The sequence below is a fragment of the Arvicanthis niloticus genome, chromosome 26 (assembly GCF_011762505.2).
Source record: "Arvicanthis niloticus isolate mArvNil1 chromosome 26, mArvNil1.pat.X, whole genome shotgun sequence".
Taxonomy (NCBI): Eukaryota; Metazoa; Chordata; class Mammalia; order Rodentia; family Muridae; genus Arvicanthis; species Arvicanthis niloticus.
In genome coordinates, this window is record NC_133434.1 from 32231570 (window position 1) to 32255856 (window position 24287).

The 24287-nt window shown below is 39.4% G+C and overlaps 1 protein-coding gene across 2 annotated transcripts in view; it reads right to left on the reverse strand.

The window, feature by feature from the left end:
- Position 1: 1 nt before the first annotated feature.
- The window catches only part of Nptn (neuroplastin), a 69258-nt gene continuing 44972 nt past the window's right edge, over positions 2 to 24287 (reverse strand). The window contains exons 4-9 of one of the 2 annotated variants that reach the window (XM_076925524.1): positions 23003 to 23097; positions 11963 to 12096; positions 9114 to 9387; positions 2386 to 2407; positions 1551 to 1625; positions 2 to 1014 (exon numbers count right to left, since the gene is read on the reverse strand). In XM_076925524.1, coding sequence (XP_076781639.1) covers positions 1565 to 1625; positions 2386 to 2407; positions 9114 to 9387; positions 11963 to 12096; positions 23003 to 23097 — 586 coding nt within the window. In that variant the 3' untranslated portion in view covers positions 2 to 1014; positions 1551 to 1564. Of the gene's footprint in view, positions 1015 to 1550; positions 1626 to 2384; positions 8901 to 9113; positions 9388 to 11962; positions 12097 to 23002; positions 23098 to 24287 lie in introns of those variants that run through there. The other variant, XM_076925525.1, reaches the window with a different exon arrangement.

Consider the following 24287-nt stretch of genomic DNA (forward strand, 5'->3'; position numbering starts at 1 on the left):
GCACCTTTTATCAATGTTTTATTGTTAAAAACAGGTGAATCCACTTTTTTTGTACACCATTGCACTTCAGTAATTACACAGAACACAAGTACATGCACCTACAGTTAGTACTGCATGAGAACCCAGTCAGGTTATAAAATCTATCATCAGTCATGAAATCAATGTGAAAATACAGTGTCAAACCAAAAGGTATAACTAGAGTTGCATAGAATATGACCATGCTATTAACATTTCAGGGTCACTGAAAACAAATGGGAAATTATAAAAGTTGCCTTGATTGAATATACAAGAATAAGGTTCGACACATCAGTGCAAAAGATTTCAGAATTTACATGATTTGACAAAAGGAAAAATAGTCACTTAAAAAGCAATCATACATATATACTGCAATTCATTCTAGCCGCTCAGTGTACTGTTCCAGGTTCTTAAAGTTATAGAGTAAGCCCTTAGAATGACAGACTTAAGTTTATACTCTCATCATTTTGTACCAGAACTGCAGCTTTCTCATCTGACGACAAATAATAAGGAATGAGTATCAGCAGCTTAAAAATGAAACAAGCATTGACTTTATTTTGGATTTCTCCCACCCCCAAAAATATAAATATATATATATATTTATATACTGTATATATCTGTAGGTTTTGCTGTACTTTACAAAATGATCACTAGATGGCAGCAGTGCATTTAGAGCTTTGCCAATTTAACAGCTGCATAAGTAAAAAATGGCGCATGCATGATCTGATCCTCAGAGGACCTTTTTACTTCTATTTAAATATTTTAACAAAGGGAGGGAAAGCAACATTCACAGCACATCAAGCCCAAAATAGTTTACACCTTCTACACTGAAGCATTGTTTAAAATGTACCTGGCTAGGTCACCCTTATAGGAGAGGCTAAATAAGGCATGCTTTAGACGGTCATTGTGGTGTTGCTCACTTGAAAGGGAGAGACCAAAGAGGTCCAAGCAGAAAACTTAGCAGGTCATGTTGCCATCGCTTTTCAGGAACCTAAAGAGCTGTAAAGAGAAAGATGTCAGGAAACTAAAACAATATGCAGTGTCACTCCATCACAACTATGTCAGTGCCACATCAAATCCAACTTTGGTTCAAACAGCATGCTCAGGGATGTGGTAGGAAACTCTGCTCTCCATGTGCCTCTAAGCATTCTGGCCCTGCTCCCTTCTGGCCACCCTCTGTCTTGCCTTCAGCAGAGACCACACAAAATACTAACAGGCCTTTGGGTATAATCTGCCTAAGGAGGTAACAATTTATTTCTTTTTTACCCCTTCTAAAAATATGTAGGTAGACTGCAATACAAGGTATTTAATATGAAATGAACCTTGCATAAATATGTGGGTCAACACAGCTGAAACAGCATTCCTTTCCATCCACTGCAGTGAGCAGAAAGAATGTGTTCCATTACTATCAGCTAGTCTGAAATTATCTATAGTCTTAACATGTAACACCAACTACTGAAGAATTTGTAGCAAGGTGAGCAGAAGCACAGTTCATTTGAATAGAACTTTTAAGTCTCTAAAGAAGGCATACTTACATTAAAAGCAGTACTTAATTTGTATTTCTCTGGCGCAAGTTTTTATCTTTGTGATTGTTGGTAGAGTTGGTTTTCCTTTGGAGGAAAAATTGAACTATGTGAGTTCAAGGAGTCACATCATTTGAAAAGGGTAACACATGGAAACAGATTCTTCACTTCCTTCCATCCCTGGTATAGCAGCAAACTGTGCTCCTAACAGTGTACAACAATAGTCTACCTCCTACTTTCAACTATTAGATCCTTCAGACTCCCATGGCAAACAACACACATTTAACTTTCCCTTAGATTTCTTACCTATTGATTACTTAATGCAAGTGAGAGAGACTTGCTACTCTGAACACTAATTTCTTCACTGATAAAAAATGACCCATGCTGAGCCATCTGACCATTAACCTGCCACCTACCTACTACCCAACTTCCCCTCTACTCTAGGAACCTGGGCAACCTGGACTCATTTCACTCTTAGATGTCAGCAACTGTTAATGGAATAAGACCATTTAATTCTACAGTCCAATTTGAAGTTAACTTATAATTTAATTTTAAAAGTTAATTTTAATTAACTTTTAATTTAATTTAATTCTACAGTCCAGTTTGAAGTTAACTTATACTTTCAATTTCTTTTGCATACTATTAACTTCTATGGCTAAAAACAAGACCTGGCCTAGGGATCAAAAGGTCACCAGTCAAAATTATTTCAGGCTTTAAAGTATACATTGCAACTTTAATTGTAAGGGAATCGTCTTCCCTTACAATCTTTAGTATTCCCTTTAATTAAACTGCAAACACAACACAATTCAATCAGAAACTATAAAATTGTGTCCAATGAAGTACTCACATTGGCCCGGCTGGTTCATCATCTATGTGAGGTGTTCAGTTTTTAATAATCCATGAGACATAAGAAGAAAGGAGAAAACCATTAGACTCTGCCTAAGAACAAACAGAACAGTAAACTGCAAGTGGCAAACTTGGCTATTCATAGCATTTATTAAAGGCCATTCCATCTGGAGGTGCAAAACACTCATGAGGTTATTTCTAAGTTCAGTTTAATGGTGGATGTGCTGTTTCAATGGTTTCAGTTAACACTTTGAATGCTCATCATGAAAAACTGCAACTGTAGCGGACAGATAGGCTGCAATGTCATTGTACTCATCTTGTCCCCAAGTTCCAGTGGTTCACTCTTAGATAGATGAGAAGACAAACCAACATTTCAGTTGTAAAATCCTGCTGTTTGTTTTCTTGTGGAGAATGTATGCAGTTCTTCTATGTAAATGGATGTGTACATTCCATACATTTAACCACACATCCTAACTTCCCCAGAGGGCACTGTTTTTCCTGCTGTTTTACAGTCTTTATGAGGTCATTTATCTGAAGAATGAGACTGAGGAAGAGGAAGCCATAATAGTTCAACCTAATCCTTGGCTACCCATGCTCAACTGGGCCAGCAAGACACCTACAAGAAGCAGAGGATGTTCTGTGACATCACAGGGAGAGCTGAACAGTGACAACCCTCTAAAAAAGACTCCACACAAAAAGATGGCCAAAACAAGAGCCATGATATGGTTGTTTAATTAAAAAGCGTTTCTTACTTGTATTTAGAAGCTTTATTAATACTTCGTAATTCTGACAACTTGGTCTCCTCTTAGTAGATATGCATATACTGAGAAAATGTTATTAAAATCAAAAAATGTTATTTTAAAAAATCCACAAGGGGAGGAAACAAGCACCCTTTGTACTGTACAAAAGTTGGGTCAACAGTTTGATTTCACTGAAGGCCTCTAGAAAAACTCTCAGCAGGATTCCACAAGGGGGCTTGGTGCACATGAAGCAGTTATGGAGATTACAATCTTGGTGTAGGCATCTGCAGGAGCACATGTCAGGAGTAATGTCTGTCAGGAAGACATTGCTCCACCTGTTCCTTTCAGGCAATGGAGAGGCAAAGCCACCGCCAGCACACAGTGACTGGAGCAAAACAGGATTAAAAAAACAAAAACAAAAACAAAAAAGAACCAACCACAAACCAATGACTCATCAGCAAAACAATAGGCTAGCAACATACCAGTGTCCACAGGAGTCCACTACTAACAACAGTACTATTAAAACAGGTACAGAGAACAAACTAGGACTCAGGACACCCAAGACAACTGTTTGCTGTGTATGCAGTGGAAAGATACAAGGACATGTCAGGTACTAAGACACACAAGCCCAGCCTGAACCCTCCCCGCATCACAGCCTACTGCTCAGCACCCAGGGCAGGCAAATCAGATAACATGCTATAAGAAGCTAAGCACCCTGGGAATTTAAAGGAGAAGATATAGGAACAAACTGATTAATTTTAGTGTGCATCCCAAAATACAAAATTCTAAAGCAAGACTCCAACTTTAGAAAGCAGGAGGGGGGGGATCACAACAGCAAGGTCAATCTTTCCCTGCACTGCACACCACAGGCCTTTCTCTTGCCATGGGGGTTTGCCCTGGTGTCTAGGGCAAACTACTTTCCAACCGAACAAGCTGGCCACATGCAAAGGTTAGCATGTGAGTATGTGAGCACGTGTTTCTGGTATAGCTGCCATGCCTGAAAGTGGGAGCCGCCATGATTCAACTCAACTGGGTCTAAATCCCAGGAACCCCCCTTTGATTCCCAAATCTACTTGGACACCACAAAGAAGAGGACACCCACCCCCTCCTCTCCTGCACTGAGCCACTGTCTGTAGCATCACTCTCCCATACAGGCCAGACAAAAGAACAACTTGACCTCCACAGGAAGGTCAGGAGAGAAGAACAGAGCTACAGAGAAAGGCACAAAATAAAGTAAATGAGGACTAAACAGCAAACTAAAAATCCAAATTAGTTGTGAAAGTGAATGAAGTAAACTTGAAGAAAAGTGTTAACATTATGAACTGTGCATTGTATAGACTGAAGCGGAGATTAAACAAACTCCAAAAGCATGCATATCGCTCACTTACCACCATGTTTTAAGGGTTTGATGCAATTGAAGGGGGAAAAAAAAGAAGTCACAGTAACCGACAAATATCAACATACCCCCAAACCCTCAGGCCAAAGCCGCCTTAAACAAAGACTGTTCTCTCCACCTGGGGATTCCTCACAGCCACTGGCTAGATGAGAGGAAGAGGACTGAGGGAGAATGAAACAAGATGCTTCTGGAATCTGTCTGATGAGTGTGCCGTTCCTGGTGGAGTGGTGCACACACTGATTTGCCTGAATGCTCAGTCTTCAGTGAAAGTGTGGCTGCCCTCAGCACCCCCCACCCTGACACACACCTCATTATATGGGGAGGGCACTCTGAGATGCCTAGTAAGTAACATACTGCATCCACTATAGGACATAAAGTGATGGCTTTACATTCAAAGCAGCCAAGAGCTGATTCTGGTCACAGCCCCTATGCTGCTGCAGCCGCCTCACTGAGAGACTCCTGTGGCCGTGGGATGGAGTAAATAGGATCTTATGTCCCAGGCCTAACTCCCTACATAGCTGAGGGTGACCTTGAACTTAACAGTCCTGCCTCCATCTCCTAGGTGCTAGGATTCTAGGCATGTACTGTCATAGTTGTTAATAGGTTGCTGAGGATCAAAGTTAGGAACCATGCCTGGCAGGCAAGTCCCCCACCAAGTAAGCTACATCCTCTCAGCATCACCCCTCCTCACCCTCCCTCTCTCCCTAGCCTAAGCTGGCATCAAATTCAAAATCCTCCTGCTTCAACCTCCCAAGTGCTCCACTTACATTTTGCCTGATCTCAGGAGGGTTAACACTAAACCCAAGAGAAATGTAATAGTTATTTCAATCATTTCCCCTTGTTTCACCTAACTGTATTTCCTTGTCAGGTACTTGTGACTGACTCTAGTTAAGCACACTGAATGTGTTTCTCAGTTTAGTGTGTCTAAAAGAACTCAGATCAGTTACTAAACAGTGCTCTCCAACTTCTGCCCTCTAAATTCGAAAGTACCTTCTCCACCAGTAACTTAAGGAAGAATCCTTTGACCAACTTACAAAACTACCTGTGTGAAAACAGAAGATTCTCTAATCCTAACATTTTCGTTCTTAAATCAGCTGTTTAGATTCAATGACTATGAGGTACTAGAATGCCTAGTAGAACTGAAGGCCCAAGACTGAGTAGGTTCACCCCAGCCTCCATCTCCCAGTTCCCAGTGGGCAGAAGATATCTTGGGATTACTGCACTCTGAGCTGAGTCAGAAAGGGACTAACACAAATGTGTGTCCAAGTATGAGTTCAGTTGTAACAGATATTTGACTCTATTATTGACTTGTTACTAAGAACACTAAAAGTGAAAGTAGGTGTGTAAATAATCTACCTATGAGATAGTGTGGTGCTGATTCCTCTGTGAAGTAGCCTGAGTACTCAGGAGATAAAGGACCAAAGCTGCTTTTGAAGAAAGCAGTTAACCTCAACCATAGACATTTTCAGTGTGACAAATACAAAGAGATGCATGTTTTTAAATTAAACTCTGTATTTGTCTTCTTTTATACTGTTGGACTATTTGTTTGCTGAGTGCTTTCCTACTTATGGAGAGAAGTTACCAATAACCACAGACTACTGAAAATATAACTGTGTGATTTCTCTCTAGTTCACTGAGGCTCAAATAACCATGAGTGTTGATAATAAACTGCCTATTTGGTAAACAAAAAGCACACCAGACCTACAAACATTTCCTATTTTCATAGTGGCATAAATAGGCTAACAGACATTATTGGTAAAATTTCATCACTGAAACATTCTTAATTTGTATCAGATAGAGTGCACCTCTTCATTCATCCTCAACAGACTGTAAATCAATATATCTATCTATCTACCTACCTATCTATCTATCAGTAAATTTAGAGAGGAGCAAATAGGAAGAAAGCATATTAGTGAGTTTGCCATCCTCATGAATTGTTAGAGTTGAGGAGAAACTTAACAAAGGAAAGGCCACAACACAGAAACTTCGCTGAAGATCAACACACACCCCTCTTCCAGAAGAAAAGCCAAAAACAAAGAGGGAGATGGAAACAGGGAAGAATCTGAGAACGCCGACGACGTGGGGCAGGGATGTGGAGATGGAGAATGGGCCCTGGACAACACTGGCTGTCAGGAAAGGAGAGAAAGTGAACTGCAATCATTCCAGAATCCCAGATTTTCACCCAATCCACCGACAAAGAAGTAAAAGCTGCTTGCATGCTAATATTCTCCTAAAAGACACTGCAAGTAGGTTTTACTTTGCACTTACCCTGCAGTCATCTGTTTTATGCAGAATTCATTTACTGTATACAGTAATTCAGCTTACTGTTTTCCATCCAGGAAGTTGTTCAGAAAACTGCCCCCTGCCCCCATTTCAGTTTAACCATCAAAGAACTCTTAAATGGATAGCTACCTTCGTGAGTAGGCATCTGCTTGTCAGACAGAACTACTACTAACAACCATTTCTAAAGTCTAACCTGAAACATACTGGGACCGAGACATTTAAGGGGCCTCTGATGGGGACACCCTAAGCCAACATATAACTACTGTAAAATTACTGTAAAAATAAAAACCATCTTTGTCTTAAAAACCAGGCTTTGAAACTCAAATCTTTGCCTTTTCTTAGCTTTTTGGCTCCTTGGCTTTATAGAGTTGAAGATGGTATCTGGCATAGCTAGTGTTGTATCTTTCTCAGTCTCTCTCTGGTCTTTAGGGTATTTTTTCCCTTCCCGGGAACAAACTCAAGGTCTTGTGCTCTAACACTGACCTAATTCTAAGTCCCTAGGTTCCTAACTGCCAAGGTTTAAAACATTCTGAGGGGATAATGGCCCTGAAATATAACTGTTCCCAAATATCCAAATTGTAAACATATAGAAGGAAGGCAACACTCTTTGTCTCCTCCTTTTACTCTCAGGTCTGAGTAGGTCTATGTGTTCTACCTTAGGAATCCGAACATTTAACACAAAAAAAGAAAAGTGTGAAGGAAAGAAAGACCCAGGAGAACCCTATGAATGTATTTTCACTTTGCAGAATGAGAAAGCAAAACTGGGGACATCCTTTGTTGCAAGGAACTGGACAAAGGCCTCTCAGCTTCCAGCTCAAGTCTCCCATCTTTCCATCCAGCTCACTGATGAAAAGTACATCAGGAGGGGAGCCCACCAAGTCTTCCCGCAGAGATCAATGTGAGGAGACTGCCTCACCAGTGTCAGTACTCACGCTAAGACTACTTACTTCAGGCAAGAGATTTAAGAGCTGCTGAGAAGAAAAGAAAAGAAAAGAAAAGAAAAGAAAAGAAAAGAAAAGAAAAGAAAAGAAAAGAAAAGAAAAGAAAAGAAAAGAAAAGAAAAAGTTGTTGCTCTCAAATATGTCCTTTTAGAGTCTAATGCCATGCTATGCCTTTGAGGATTTCTCTTTCCAAGGGAATACAAGACTTCACTTAGTGCTGTCCACTGAGAAGTGTGGTATGTGCTGTGGAGAGAGGGCAATACACTGTAGTCCTACTGCTTGGTGATAATGGAGCCATCAACTCTGGGGAAGGACACTGCAGCACAAGCACAGATAGTAGCTAGCACCACCACCATTGCCCCAGGCATTCTGCACTGAGCTTGGAGTCAGTGATAGGCAAAGGGCAGTCATGGCTGGTTAACCAACCAAGTTCTATTTGCTGATACAAAAGTAGAGCCCATGGGGTAAAGATGGGGGCTTTTAAGAATCTGGAACACCAGTGATGTAGCTTCCACAAGTAGGTTCTCTGTTCTAGTTACAGGGTTAGATATGAAAATCTATAACCAAATACACAAGACTTTCACACAACTTGCCTGATTTTAAGGATATCCCACAAGTAACACTTCCAGTCTTATTATGCTCTCTAATAATGATTCAAAGGTAGGTCTACTCCTGCCAGATCTTCCGCCACTCTTGGCCAGCTGAGGGACATGTCCTAGTATGTGGACTGAGGAGATGGTACTTACTCTTTTAAACCTAGAAAGTAAGCTACATCCTCTCTACCATTCTTGTCTGAGACACAGACAGAAAAGCCAGAAGGTAAGAGACCCTTGAAAACCTTTCAAAGGGACCAACCAAAGGAACCATAATCTGGCTTCTTCCAATGGCTTTCTGAACACAGTCTAAACTGCACTGAGGCAGTCAGCTACAGGGACTATGCCAGGTAATCATGTGACAACCAATTAGATACCTTAAATCTGCCTGAAAGAACAGGTGGCCTGTGATCTTGGGGTGGCTTCTAGGCTTGACTTGGATTCTCCTCAAGCTCAATATGCCTGATGATCTGTTTTGAAGGAGGACAGAGCTGAACAAAGAGTTTGACAGCTGCCCATTCACCACATGGCCTGAAGGACAAGGCCTAGGGATTGGAGAACACCTAAACAGGGAGAGAGCTAATTATATCTCTAGGTGGCTAATACAAAAAAGAAATCGTAGGGAGTAGGGAGCACAGATTAGTAACCAGTATCAAAGTTTTCTCTCTTTCCTTTTGGTACTTAATATGAGTCTTTATATTCCTCTTATATCTCAGCAATTGGAAACGACCCAAGGAACCAACCCCAACTTTACTATTTTGTTGGGATGCTCTTACCATCAGGAACCTCATCTGGCCTCTTCCTCTTCTCATACACAACAATGATCACCACAAGGATGATGATTTCAGCCAGAATTCCCAAGAAAGGCCAAAGTGGGGCAAGGTGGCTCCGTACCCTGAGGACGGTGGAAACGGAGGCAGTGCCAATGGAGTTGGTGGCATTACACTCATACTCTCCAGGATCTTCTGTGATTTGGAGATTCACAATATTCAATTCAGTGTAATTCTCCTTGTTGATGATGAAGAAGCGACCAGAGCTATTGGAAATCTCCTGTGGGGAAAAAGGCATGTCAGAGTAGATAAGCTATTCAAGGGAAAGTGACAGTATCCTTCATTCTTATCTGGATACTAGCTAGAATGAGATACCATCTTTGTTCAAAGGATTTTGAGCACTTAATTGATGACTTTAAGTGTTCTATACAATTCTCATAGAATAGGGTATAAGTTTCAATATTGCTACTCTTCAAACTTCCAGGTTGAGTGGAGGCCAATTATTTGCCTCAGACAAACAAATTTAACAAATGCTGCTTCAAAAGCGAGCAGGGTGTGCAGGGGCGCACCACACACTAGCAGTAAGCAGCTAAGAATCAAGAGATATCCATTGTTGGACATGTCTGAGAACCTCAGGCCTCTCTAGTAACTTCAGAGCCAGCACATTTACTTTCTCATTTGATCAGTCCTTGACAAGTCTTTAAATTTCTCAGAAGCAATGCTAAAAACTTGCTCTCAGAAGGGAGCAGGGAGAAAACCCTAACTTCCCTTCCAGGACTCTGGGATTAAAGAAAATGACTATTCAATCAATCAGTAACTGTCTGCTAATTAGTATATATCAAGAGAGAACAGACTCCCAAAAGCTGTCCTCTGACTTCAGTATGTATGGAATGGTCTAAGAAAACAGGATAGGCGTCCACAGGAATCAATGACTTCAGAATTTATTTTAAAGCAAAAACTAGTGCAGGAGAATTGTGAGATATTGAGGAGCAGGAAAGCTTCAAAGAGCTGACTTCAGCACAGGGTCCTGAGGAAGTGCAGCTGTGACAGTTCATGAAGTCTAGGCAGTACATGCCACTAAAGCAGGAGTATGACAGACAGCACATGAGCACAATTGTGCACTGTTCTAATCGGACATGGGTGGGAAGGGGGTATGGACGACCCTGCATCTTCACCCTATAGGAGCAAGAATTTAACAATATACAAAGATAGCAGAGGACAGCAGAAGATGATCCTCCACGTTATTGCAGTTATAGCACATCTGGATTCTGAAGCACAGATACACAGCTGAAATGGAGACCTTAGCCTTCAGAGTGAAATGCCAATTTCCGTCTCTCAAAAGATCAAAGTGCCAAGTAATTTCCATCAGTTTTGGTGAAAGCCAGAGACTTCCTTTCCAATTGACCAGCAGAGAAACAGATATTCCTTCTTAGCACTTTAGAAAACACAATGGCTGTCCGTAAAAACACTCAGGTCAGTATCTTCACCTCCCTGCTCCTCATCTTGGCCTTTTACTAACAGACTTCTAAAATCACTGTTGACACTGGAGTTATCAATACTTGACATTTTTCTGTCGGAAAGTCAGAAAGTGGGAAATATACAGAACTTGAAATAAAACTACATATTATCCTTGATTTTGTCACTAATTTATGTTGGTTAATATGACACTTTCCCAAAGAAGCTGGATTAGATGATTTACATGGCCCTCAGAATCATCTGAGGACTGGTGATAAAAAAAGGATAGGCATAAAAGGTATACAAATCCAATCGGAAAAGAAACCTGGTTAGAAATCACTGAGTCAGAGAATAAATGACTCCAAGGCACTATTTAAACACCATCAAGAACCACTCCACAGGAGCTCAAAGATGGCTCAGCAGTTAGGAGCACTTGCTGTGCAATTATGAGACCCAGAATTCTGATGCCAGTGTACATGTAATAAGCTAGGCATCCTCAACACACCCGTAACCCCAGCTCTGAGAAGGGGTGGAGACAGAAGGATTGCTGAGGCCTGCTGGTTTCCAGCCTAGCCAAGAAAGCATGAGCCCCAGGTTCAAGGAAAGGCACAGCCTCACCATGTGGAAACTGATGAGGAAGATACCTAACACCCTCTTTGACCCCTCACACGTAAGTAAAATAAAGCTTAAAAATTATTTAGGATCACAGAGATGACTCAGCGGTTACGTCATTTGCTGCTCTTACAGAGGACTAGAATTCAGTTTCCAGTACTCACAACAGGCAGCTCATAACTATCTGTATTCCTGCTCCAAGAGATCTGACACCCTCTTCTGGCCTCTGTAGGCATCCACACAAATGTACAAACTAACACACACACATACACACACAAAAATAAATCTTTTAAAAAATTATTTCACAGGCTGGAAAAAATGTTCTTTGACCTTTTTTGAAGTTAATATTATCAGATTACAAATGCCTATGTCTGCTCTTTGTCTCCAGAGTGCCCCCAATTTTTATTCAGTATTTTCTGAATTTTAGGAATATACTTATACTACCTTTTGGTCCCTTTTCTTCCAAAGAACAAATGAACAGTCTATTACAGAGTCACAGCAGAACATTTAGATTAGCTTCAGCTCTGTATTCAACTGTGAAGGCAAGCAATCCATTCCCTTGCCAGACAAGCAAAAGCTGTGTACGAATTATGTACAGTCAATGCTGGCTAGAGACTAGACTCTATATTCACAGTGCAAACTGCAATTCACTCCACAATGGCCTAAGCCATGCCTATATCAAAGAAACAGTTATTGCTGTAACTGGTCCAGATGTCTGAACCTCCTCAGGAAATAACTCCATTAAGCACAGAGATCTAGGTATAGGTACAGGGCTACCTCCTACTCACCTCAAACACACCATTCTCTTTCTTGCGCCATATCCATTCTGGGTGGGGGTAGCCAACTGACTTGCAGTACATCATAGCATCCTGCCCTTCATTTTTGTTTTCACTCCGTTTATGGCCAGTGATGTCAGGAGCAGCTGCAAAAAGTATTAAACCGTTACCGCCTAAGATACCAAAAGCCTTACCTACTGGCTCAGAGTCCTGCTTCTAACGCTATTAGTCTTTATCAAAGCTGAATAAGAATGTGTGTTGAAAGAGTCTTTTGGGTCACAATAGCGTAAGAGGACCAATTTCACTCTCTACCCTTACATACTAAAGCATCAAGGAAATACCAGGGTTAATACTGTAAGAATTTCTACCAAAATACTAAAAAAAATACACAAGCTCAATTGTCCTAACTGCCCAAACATGTTCCTCAGGAAGCATGTAAACAGAAGCATTGTCACTTATGTAGGCCAAGTCTTCTTCTTCAAACACCTACAATAACTATGCATCATGTTAAATGGCATGTATTTTCTTAAGAAAATGATTGAAATCTAGATACGTAAAATCAAGCCTATTAAACAATATATGAAAATGGATATATGCTTTAAGAGCTACTGAAAACCAAGGACCAGAGGTCTTTCAGGAAAACCAACATCAAGCCCATTGGGCTTAACCAGTGAGGAAAAGAATAATCAGGAACCTCAACTAACATCCTCAAGGGTTTTGTAAACAGAATAAAAACCTGACTTGAGGCCTGGCGGTAGTGGCCATTAATCTCAGCACTTGAGAGGCAGGGGCATGTGAATCTCTGAGTTTGAGGCCAGCTGCTTTACAGATTAAGTTCTAGGACAGCCAAGGCTACAAAGAGAAACCCTGCTCCAAACAAACCTGACTTGAGACAGGCGTGGTGGCATGTCTACTGGGAAGCAGAGGCTGATATTCAGAGACTTCAAAGGCAACCTGGGACTACACAGCAAGACCCTCTCTCCAACAGGCTGCCAAGTCTGACAGCCTGAGTTAGATCCCTGCAACCCACACGATGAAAGAAAAGAACAACACACACATTGTCCCCAACCTATATCCTCTCTCAAACAAACAAAGTCCTAGCATTCATATGGAACCACAAAAGAACTTGAATGGCCAAAATAATATTAAATAAAAAGAACAAGCTAGAGGAATTACCATTCCAGATCTTAAGCTATATTACAGACCACAGTAATAAAAACAATTTGGTACTGGCACAAAAACAGACATTTAGATCAATGTAACAAAACCGAAGAGCCAAGTACACATAACTTCAGCCACTTAATAGTTGATAAAGATGCCAAAAACATAAGCTGGAGAAAGACAGCATCTTCAACAAATGGAGCTGTGAAATGGATACAGAAGAATAAAGTTGGTGTGTTGTATCTATCACCTGGAACAAAAACTGACTCCAAATGGATTAAAGACCTAAATTTAAACTTGCAACACTGAAACTGCTACCAAAAAATATATATATATATATATATATATATATATATATATATATATATATATATATATATATATATCATACCTCATATGACATGGGATTTACATGATACAGGACACAAAAAGACTTTGTGAATAGGACTCCATTTGCCTAACAATTAAGGGCAACAATTGACAAGTGGGGCATCCCTAAAACTGTGTGTGTTTCTGCACAGCTAAAGAAACAATCAACTGTTGAAAACAAAGTCCAAAGAACAAAAAATAATATTTGCCACCTTTACACCTGACAGAATATCTAAAATAAGCTCAAAAAAATTAAAAAAAAAAAAAAAAGACTCATTAAAAAAAATAGGCCTAGGACCCACAGAAAGTTCTCTAAACAACAAAACAGCTAAAAAAACTAAAAAAAAAACATATTCATCATCTCTAGCAATTAAGGAAAGTCAAATCAAAACAACTTTGAGAGTTCATCTTACCCAGTCAGAATGACAACGATCAACAAAACAAACCTACAACAAATTCTGAAGGTGAGGTAAGGTCAGGGGGAGCCTCACTCACTTTTGGGATTACTAACTAGGGCAGCCACTATGAAAATCGGAGTAGAAAATTCTTAAAAAACAAAAAAACTCCTTGGCATGTGACCAAAGGACTTGACATCCTACCCCACACACATCTGCTCAGCCATGTTCATTGCTACTCTACACACTATAGCTAGGAAATTTAAACAACCTAAATGTCCTTCTACCAACAAATGGATAATAAAATGTGATACATATACACTACAAAATACTATTTGGTGCAAGGGAAAATGAAATCATGAACTTGTGCTAAGTGGATAGAACTAAAATCAAGAAAACTTCTCTTTGCAAGAGATCGAGCCCATTACAGAAAACCACAACTGATGGAAATGCAAAGCTGTGAAGCTAAGTAGCAAATGACACATCTACAAAACACCCATACATTTAAGGCTCAGGGGCCACTGCAGAAGAGAAAGTAGAAAGATTCTAAGAGCCAAAAAATCAGGGAGTGCTGATATTGTGTCTCTTAGTAATGCCAGAAGCTACACCCATAAAGTCTCACCAACATGGTTGTCTAAACATGAGCTGGACAAAGACAATAGATATGTCAAAGTAGATGGGGAAATACAAAAAGTCCTCAAACCTATACAAAGAACCAAAGGCATGTTGACAATGGGAAAAATAGCATTCCCTAGGGAAAAAACAGCAACTGGTTATACCAATCGGGCCTGAAAATATAAACACAAGTAACATACAGACTGAGGAACATATATGTATATACACACACAGACACACAGACACACACACACATATATATGAATATATACACACATATATACACATACATACATACATACATACATACATACATGCATGCATGCATGTATATGACAACAATTAATGAAAAAAGATGCCATGAATTTGAAAGAAAGCAAGGAAGGGTATTTCGAAGAAAGAAAGGGGGAAATGGATTATATTATAATCTCAAAAATAAAATAAAGTTTTAAAAAAGAAACTAAACAAAACAAAAACCTGCTGGGTGTAGTGGTTCATGCCTACAATCTCAGCACTCAAGAGGAAGAAGGAGGGAAAAAAATAACAGATTTGAGGCCAGTCTCAACTACATGAGACCATGTTGGAGAAGCAGGAGAAAAAAATAATAATAAAATAAAATAATGACACTCCATATCTAGCCAACTTATTGCAATCTTGGGCTCAATATTGGGGAATTCCAAGATGCAGATATGCTAGAAACTATTTTTCTCCACATTTAGGGCTCACCTAAGAAATACAGTGCCTGCTTCAGAACAGCTTTGAGGATCCAAGAAGCCTGATGTGGAGCTAATTCTTTAAATTTAAGTTTCTTTTATCCTGATATTTTCCACTAGGGTTTAACAAGATATCTGAAACCAATGAAACTCAGAGTAGGCCAGGGTATTGGCCTACTAATCAAAAGGTATTGGTTCAAATTCCAGTTGAGTTGGACTTTCTTCCATGCTTTGATCTATACTTATCAAATGGAGATAATTCTTGTACCTGCCTAGTTCCCAGAGTTCTTAAATAGGAAGATGCCCAAACATTCACTGAAACTGTAAAATCCTGGAGAATCATATTACATCATGGTCTGATATCACATATGACCTTTGAACTACTTGGCTTCTTTGGTTTAGAAAGAATCCAAAGTCCTATAGTCCACAGACTGCTTCCAGGGCAGAATGGACTGGCATGCATTTCCAGAGGCAACTAGGACAGGAATGGAACAGGTAAGGCTCCAACCTGCATTTATAATCAGTTCTTGCCAAACTTAAGTCTGCTTTAGTACCACTCTGTGAAATGCTTTCTAGGTTCAATATTACAAAGGAAGTATCTGGTTTTTTTTTGTTTTTGTTTTTGTTTTTTTTCATGAAAAATTCTTTACTACCTAGGAGTATCAGGCTGCCTCTACTGCTTCCATAAAAGCAACTTTTCTAAAGTTACTATGCCATTACTCTGATCTACTGATCACTTTTTCTCAGATTTCTTCAATCAAAAAATATTTGGAACTTGCATCCACCTACAGAACCCACTGTGCCACCTCCACCACCAACTTCACACCCAGACTTCCCATATATTCCTCCAGAGTATAGCCTATCAGTATCATCTTCACCCTCATCAAGGACACCTCTTATTGCAAGACAGAAAGTACTACAGAAAACCATAACCCATTAAAATGCAGACTTGTGGAGCCCAATCTCAACACATATGTCTATAAAACACTCCCCACACCAAAGGCTCAGGGAACTTTGCAGAAAGGGGATGGAAAGATTCAATGAGCCAGCAGGTCAGAAAATTTGCTGTGAGATTGTACCTTCCAGATTGTGCCATCAGAAGCTATAACTGTAAAGTCTCACCAACACAACTGCCCAAACTTAAGCTGAACAGGGATGCTGATACCAACAAACATGCCAAACTGAACAGGAAAAAGCCCATAAGGCCTCGACCCTACACAGAGAACCACAGGCTGGGGAAAGCTCCCAGGAACCAATGTGGGTAACCTTAGCTGAGATTCCCAGCAGTGGAGATATAAAAAGCAAGTTTTTAATTTGGAAATCAAAGATACCTAGATGCTATCAAGCCTCTATTAGTTTACCAACTAACTGAGCAACCTACCACCAGCCATTTAAAAACCTGAGGTTAGTGATTATCTTTTCCCATTCTGTAGTTTGCCATTTTGTCCCACTGATGTGTCATTTGCCTTAAAACACTTTTCAGTTTTATGAGGTCTCATTTATAACTGTCAATCTTAGTGTCTGCAAGATTGGTCTTCTGTTCTGTCCTGTGTCACTGTTCAATGCTATTCCCTACTTTCTCTTCTATTAGGTTTCATCTGGTTTTATGTTGAGGTCTTTGATCCACTTGGACTAGCAGAGTGATTGATACAGATCTGCTTGCATTCCTCTACATGCTGACATCCAGTTAGACTCAGTACCATTGTTGAAGATGCTTTCATTTTTCCATTGTATAATTTTGGCTTCTTTGTCAAAAATCAGGTGTCCATTAAGTGTGTGAATTTATGTCTGGGTCTTTGATCCTATTCAGTTGATCAACCAGTTTTTATGCAAATATCATGCCGTTTTGGAAATTCTTTTATTATACAAGATTGTTCTAGCTATCCTAGGTTTTTTGTTTTTCCATAAGAGGTTGAGAATTGCTCTTTCAAGGTCTGTAAAGGATTGTATTGGAATTCTGATGGGGATTGTACTGAGTCTGTAGATTACTTTTGGTAAGATGGCCATTTTCACTATGATATTCCTACCAATCCATGAGCATGGAGATCTTTCTACCTTCTGATGTCTTCTTCAATTTCTTTCTTCAAAGACTTGAACTTATTTTCATACAAGTCTTTCACTTTCTTGGTTAAAGTTACATCAAGATATTATTTGCAGCTATTGTAAAGAGTGTTGTTTCTCTAATTTCTTTCTATCCATTTATCTTTTGGATATAGGAAGGCTACTAATTTTTTTAGTTAATCTTGTATCCAGCCACTTTGCTGAAGGTGTTTATCAGCTGTAGGAGTTCCTTGGTAGAATTTTTGGGGTCTCTTATATATAATATCATATCATCTGCAAATAGTGATACTTGAACTTCTTCCTTTCCAACTTAAAAAAAAAAGGATTTAATTTATTTTAAGTATGTAAGTACATGTCGCTGTCCTCAGACACACCAGAGGACACTGGATCTCTTTATAGTTGGATATGAGCTACCATGTGGTTGCTGGGAATTGAACCAATGAGCCATCTCCCCTCAGCCTTTCCTTTCCAATTTGTATCCGCTTGGTCCCCTTCAACTGTCTTATTACTCTAGCTAGTATTTCAAGTACTATACTGAATAGCTATGGAAAGAGTAAACAGCCTTATTCCTGATTTTAGTAAAACTGCTTTGAGTTTCTTTCCATTTAATTTGATGTTGACTATTGGCTTGCTATATACTGCCTTTATTATGTTTAGGTGTGTCTCTTGTATCCCTGATCTCTCCAAGGTTTTTATAATAAAAGGGTGTTAGATTTTGCCAAAGGCTTTTCAACATCTAATGAGATGATCATGCTAACTTCCAAAATATATAAAGAACTCAAGAAATTAGACATCAAGAAACTAAATAATATAATTAAAACATGGGGTACAGATCTAAACAGAGAATTCTCGACAGAGGAATTTCAAATGGTCAAGAAGTACTTGACCAAATGTTCAACATCCTTAGCCATCAGGGAAATCAAATCAAAACAAACAACTCTGAGATTCCATCGTACACCTGTCAGCAGAATGGCTAAGATCAGAAACTCAAATGCCAGCCCATGCTGGTAAAGATGTGGAGCAAGGGGAATGCTCCTCCAGTGCTGCTAAGAGTGCAACTGTACCACTCTGGAAATCATTATGACAGTGTCTTAGAAAATTGGGAATTGATCTACTTCAAGACCCAGCTATCACTCCTAGGCATATATCCAAAAGATAATCCATCCTACCAACCTAGATGTCCCTCAACTGAAGAATGGATAAAGAAAATTTACACAATGGAGTATCACTTAGCTACTAAAAAATTAAAATCATGAAATTTTCAGGCAAATGGATGCAATTAAAAAAAAAAAAATCCTGAGTAGGGTAACCCAGACCCAGAAAGACAAAAAAAAAGTATGTACTTACTTGTAAGTGGATATTTACTGTAAAATAAAAGATAACCACGCTACAATCCACAAACTCCTAGACGCTAAGTAACAAGTAGGGCTCAAGGGAGGGGTGCTTGAATGCCCTGGGAAGGGGAAACAGCCTTGGTATTATAGGTGGACTGTGGGCGGATGGGGACAGGGAGAGGAAAGGAGCGCTGGGGAAGACAGCTAGAACTGCCGTGTATCTCAGGGGTGAGCTAGAAACCTACTACAACACAGACTCCCAGAAATCTATGAGCAGAGCCCTAGTTAACACTCCTAATAACTGGGATTAGGATGTAATATATGAGAGAAGAATAAGCATAAAAATTTAAAAATGTAAAATAAAATCTTTTGAATTTTAGTGTTTACTTCTATAAAACAGAACCAAGAGCTACACGTTATTATACAGAGGCCTTGAAAAAATTAAATTACATCTCTATACTAATCTAACAAAGGTAAGAACTCAGGAATAAACACTAAGGATAAGCACAATGGTGCATGCCTATGACCCAAGAACTTGGGAGGCAGTTGCAAAAGGACTGGACTACATTTGAGGCTAGCCTCGTCTACACAGTTAAGATACAAGGCACTAAGGTACATAGTGAGACCCTGTCTCCAAAAACAAAACCAAAATGCAACAGCAAAAAACCTCTTAGACTGAACTATCATTCCAGAAAGGAAAGAATTGGACTTCTAAGTTATTGTAGCAGGAATGAAAGAGATGCTAGTTTTTATGTATTCTTCTTCCTGCTTATATAAACAAAACTTGCACTATAGCTTAAAACTTATTCAGGCCAGACACTGGCAAAGTATATTGATTAATGGCCTATTGTAATATCTTAGTTTATATGGGCTGGCCATTTAATAATACTTAATTAGGTCCTGTTGGTCTGAGGCAGCTAATCAAACTAATCTAGGGGCTGTGTTGCCTTCAGTACCACCACTGAGAAAGCACACTGGAGACAGTGGTTCATAACCTTGGCCATAGTCTAGAATTACCTGGATGCTGGGTTTTCTGGGAGTTGGTTTCTTTTTCTTTTCTTTCTTTTCCTTCCATTCTCTTCCTTGCTCGTTTTTTTCTTTTCTTTCTTTCTTTTTTTTTTTTTAAGAAAGATTCTATGTTGCCCAGGCTGTTCTCAAACTGAAAAACTTGAGTGATTCTCTTACCTCAGCCTCCCAAATAGCTGAGACTGCATGTGCTACTGTAACTGTGTAACTGACTCCCTGATGTGCTTTTAGAGGTCTGATGTCCAGGTATTTCAGATGAACTGAACTGAGAATACTAGTCTAACTACTCATTATTAAGAGTCATTGCTCAGTAGACTGCTTATTCAGAATGCATAAAGCTCTAGGTTCAATCCCAAGTACATTAAAACCAGGTATGGTGATGCATATGCCTATAATCCAAACACTATAGAGGTAGAGGCAGGAGAATCAGAAGTTCAAGGTTATACAATATTATACTTCACTACACAGTGAGTTAGAGACCAGTATGGGATACATCAGACTCTGTCTACCACCCACCCCACCGCCCCCAGTTAATAATTAAATAAAAATAAAACCACTTCTGGCACCAATGTTAGATGTTCTGGACTGTAAGAAAGAACTGTCCCATTAGATAGGTAAAGATATAAGGTACACTGAGATAATGTTCCCCATCTTGAGAAGCTGGTTGTTGCCATGAGAAAAATAGGATCAGAATTCATTTTCTTCAGTATTCAATTCTCTTCTGTGTCCAACTAAAGGTAACACAGGCTTAAAACCATAAAGGAACCTTAAAGACTACTGTCTTAATTTTACTTTATCTGACACTAGAGGAAACTGAGGCCTAGAGGTGAAATATGGACTAGTTAAGCTTGTGGTAAGCTTACTGACAGAACAAGATTAGAATCCATTTTCTCTAACTCTCAGTTAGAGGCCTTTCAATTATCCTGTGCTGAACACAGCAGCATGGTGCTAGAGTGCCTAGGTGAAAATCTGGCCCCTAACTCAGCCACACTAGGTCAGTCATTTAATCCCACAGAACTTCTATTTTCTCACCTAACTAGTAGATGATATGACGATGATGATAATTACTCCATACACTTGTGAAGACTAAAGAAGAGGAGAGAAACAAATACTGCCTGGTATACACTAAGTATACAGTATTAGCTATTCTTTTGTTTGTTTGGTTGGCTTTTTGTTTTTGTTTTTCAAGACAGGGTTTCTCTGTATAGCCCTGGCTGTCCTGGAACTCACTCTGTAGACCAGGCTGGCCTCGAACTCAGAAATCTGCCTGCCTTTGCCTCCCAAGTGCTGGGATTAAAGGCGTGCGCCACCACCACCATCACCGACGGGCAAATGATTTATTTATTTATTTTATGTATATAAGTACACCATTGCTCTCTTCAGACACACCAGAAGAGGGCATCAGACCACATTACAGATGGTTGTGAGCCACCATCATGTGGTTGCTGGGAATTGAACTCAAGACCTCTGGAAGAGCAGTCAGTGCTCTTAACCACTGAGCCATCTCTCCAGCCTTAGCTATTCTTATTATGAAAGGTTAGCAGCACCCTAACAGTGGAACAGGAATAATTATCTGAGCTGAAGATGATGACCATTAATGCTCCAGGGAGTCAAACTCAGATCCTCATGCTTTTAATAGCAAACACTTTATTGAGCCACTCCCCAAAATATACAAGTTGTAACTTCTGTCTCAAAACACTAAGCCAGCAGCCCTCTATGTTCTGTCCTTCCTCACTACTGCTTCATATCTGCCACAGAAAGATGAAAATTATACATCTGGGACTGTTGAATCCCACCCTCTTTAAACAAAAAAACAACAAACAAAACTTTAGTTACTATTGGTTGTTTGTTGTGTGCACTGGAAGCATGGTGACCATGTGGAGGTCAGAGAATAACCAGAACTAATGCACTTTCTAACTTCATCTGGGTTGCGGGGATTGAACCACGTCACCAGCTTTGCACAGCAAGCACTTTTACCTACTCAGTCATCTCATCAGCCCTGAACCCTACATCTAAGCCAGATAAACAAAGAAAAAAAAAACTATTTATTTTTGTACTTGAAGTGCTGCTTTTAAATCACAATTGCCAAATCCATTAAGATTGCAGTTATGCAGTACCTACAATTGTGTTTAATTATCCAAGTAAGTAAACAAACACACTTATCCTGTCACATAGTACTTGGGACTGTACCAAGAGCTCAGCAGGAATAACACAAGGCTTCAACTATGGAGTCAAAGTCTCTTCACACAACTCAGCTCACTTACAGTTGGGAAGGTCCACTATAGGCATAAAGAAAATGTCTTCCAATACTTTCTATTCTCATGTTAAACAAATTAGGCATTCTCTAAAAACTGAAAGGAATCAAGCAACAAGTCCTGGCCTGTTGTAATCGGTTGTAACCACTGGAACTCCACAAGTCAGAATATGATCTAGCAGCCAGAGGTGGTACTGAGAGTGCCTTTATCACCTCATAAGTCGGGACTATATCACACTTCTTTCCCTTCATATATAGAAGATGCTGAAATGACTAACTCTTCAATCTGCATTTTTAATCTTCCAAATATGTTAAGGAAGAGCTGTTTGGGCCTTTCTTTTTCCTCAAATCTGTCCTTCTAGCACAAGTTTGTCTTTCTATAGCCCTTTCTCAACAAAATAAAATAAAATAAAATAAAATCCTTGTTTCCTAAGCAGTACCTTAAACATCTTCTCAGACATCATAACAATGAAAAAAATACTGTATTAGAGAGTCTAGACCTGGGCTCTAGGCTAGCCCTGACACAAACTCATTACAGGACACAATGGTTTCACTTTTAAGGGTCTCATCTTCTCCTTGTGAGTAATGCATAAAAACTAAGATGATGATGATTGATTATTATTATTATTAGGTGGCTACAATTTGTATACTTCTATTTGCATGTGAAACTCTCTGCTATAGCCTCATCTTTAAGATGCCACACACCCACAAGATTTCCTTAAAAACAAATAGCTTTAAATTAACCTTGCACAATGTACTTTCACAAATGTGGCCAGGCCCACCTAAGACCTAGAAACTTCCACTATGTTGGATCATATAAGATGCTACTACTTAAACATTTTTGACATGTGAAACAGTAATTTTATATACAAAGTGTACTATAATTAATGCTCCCACCAAATGTATCAAGTAAGTGCTACTGATGTCTTTATTTTACAAATAAAGGAATGAAAGCATAGAAGTCAGGAACTTGAAAAGTTATACAGTTAGTACACAATGTCATCTTAGCTGTAAATTACATTGCTTCTCAAAATGGAAATAAGAATTTTTAAAAACCAAACATCCGGAGTAAAGTATCTCTGAAGGAGCCAGGGGCTAAAACTGACGCCTTTGATAGGTTGTACCTTTCACTTCAATGGTGGCATTTGCTTTAGGAGCGCTGACAAAATGATATACACAGTGGTATTCGCCTGAATCCTCAGCTCTTGGCTTATTGATCCTGCAGATAAGGGAAAAGATATGAAATGAGTTAACTGGGCAACAGAAGGAAAATCAAATAGGTAACAAGAAGGGACCATATTCTAGCTCTACTAGGCACTCTGCAATATGACAAACTTGTTTCTACCTCAAAATCTCCATACAATGCTTCCATAGTGTTCCTCCCATCACACAGCATACTTAAGTCCTTTTCTGTCAGGTCTGAGTTCACATGTCACACCACCTAAATTTCCTCCTCCCCCATTACTTTTCACACTGTGGTTTTTCACAACATTTACCACAATTTGTAACCATGTATTCATCATATTGTTTGACTGGTACCTGTCTCTGCAACAGACCATTTGTAGGGAAGTAGGCACTGTTTAACTGGTACACAACTCTATACTCAGCCCTCACCTGGTACACATAGCATAATGAAGAAATGAGGAAATGAGTGACTGAACATAGTAAGAACAAGTGGGTGTGGACACAGACTAAGTTAAGAAATTACTGTAAGAAGACTGTGTGGCCAGAATATTAGTTCCTCTCAAGGCTCACAGCTGATGACAACCTCACACATCTTCAATACACTCCCTCCTACACACTCACAAACACATACAGACACACAGACACACACACAGAGGAGAGAGAGAGAGAGAGAGAGAGAGAGAGAGAGAGAGAGAAACAGAGAGAGAGAGAAACAGAGAGAGAGAGAAACAGAGAGAGAGAGAAACAGAGAGAGAGAGAAACAGAGAGGCAGACACAGAGACAGGCAGACAGGCAGTGGTAACTGCAGAAAGAAAAAAAATCAACTGCCCCAGATTAGAGGATAAATCTTAATGCTAGGATGGCTTCAAAATATTCTTCTGAACATCATTTAAAAGATAACCAAATCTCCACTGCAGAAACTAATATGTAATAAAACCTCCTCATCTTAACTACTTACTGGCCCAATGAATTAACCTATTATATTGTTCATTATAATTGAAAGAAAGAAAGAAAGAAAGAAAGAAAGAAAGAAAGAAAGAAAGAAAGACAAGTTAAGAAACCACAGATAAGAACTGACTCAGCACTTCTATGTACTCACAATATTCTAAAAGGAACAGTCAGGCTGTCTTCTCAATATGATACAAATATCCCCATCACCTTGAGTCTATGCTCTCAAAAGGAAAACACACACAAATAAACTGTTCTTAAGTAGTCCAGAGTTTG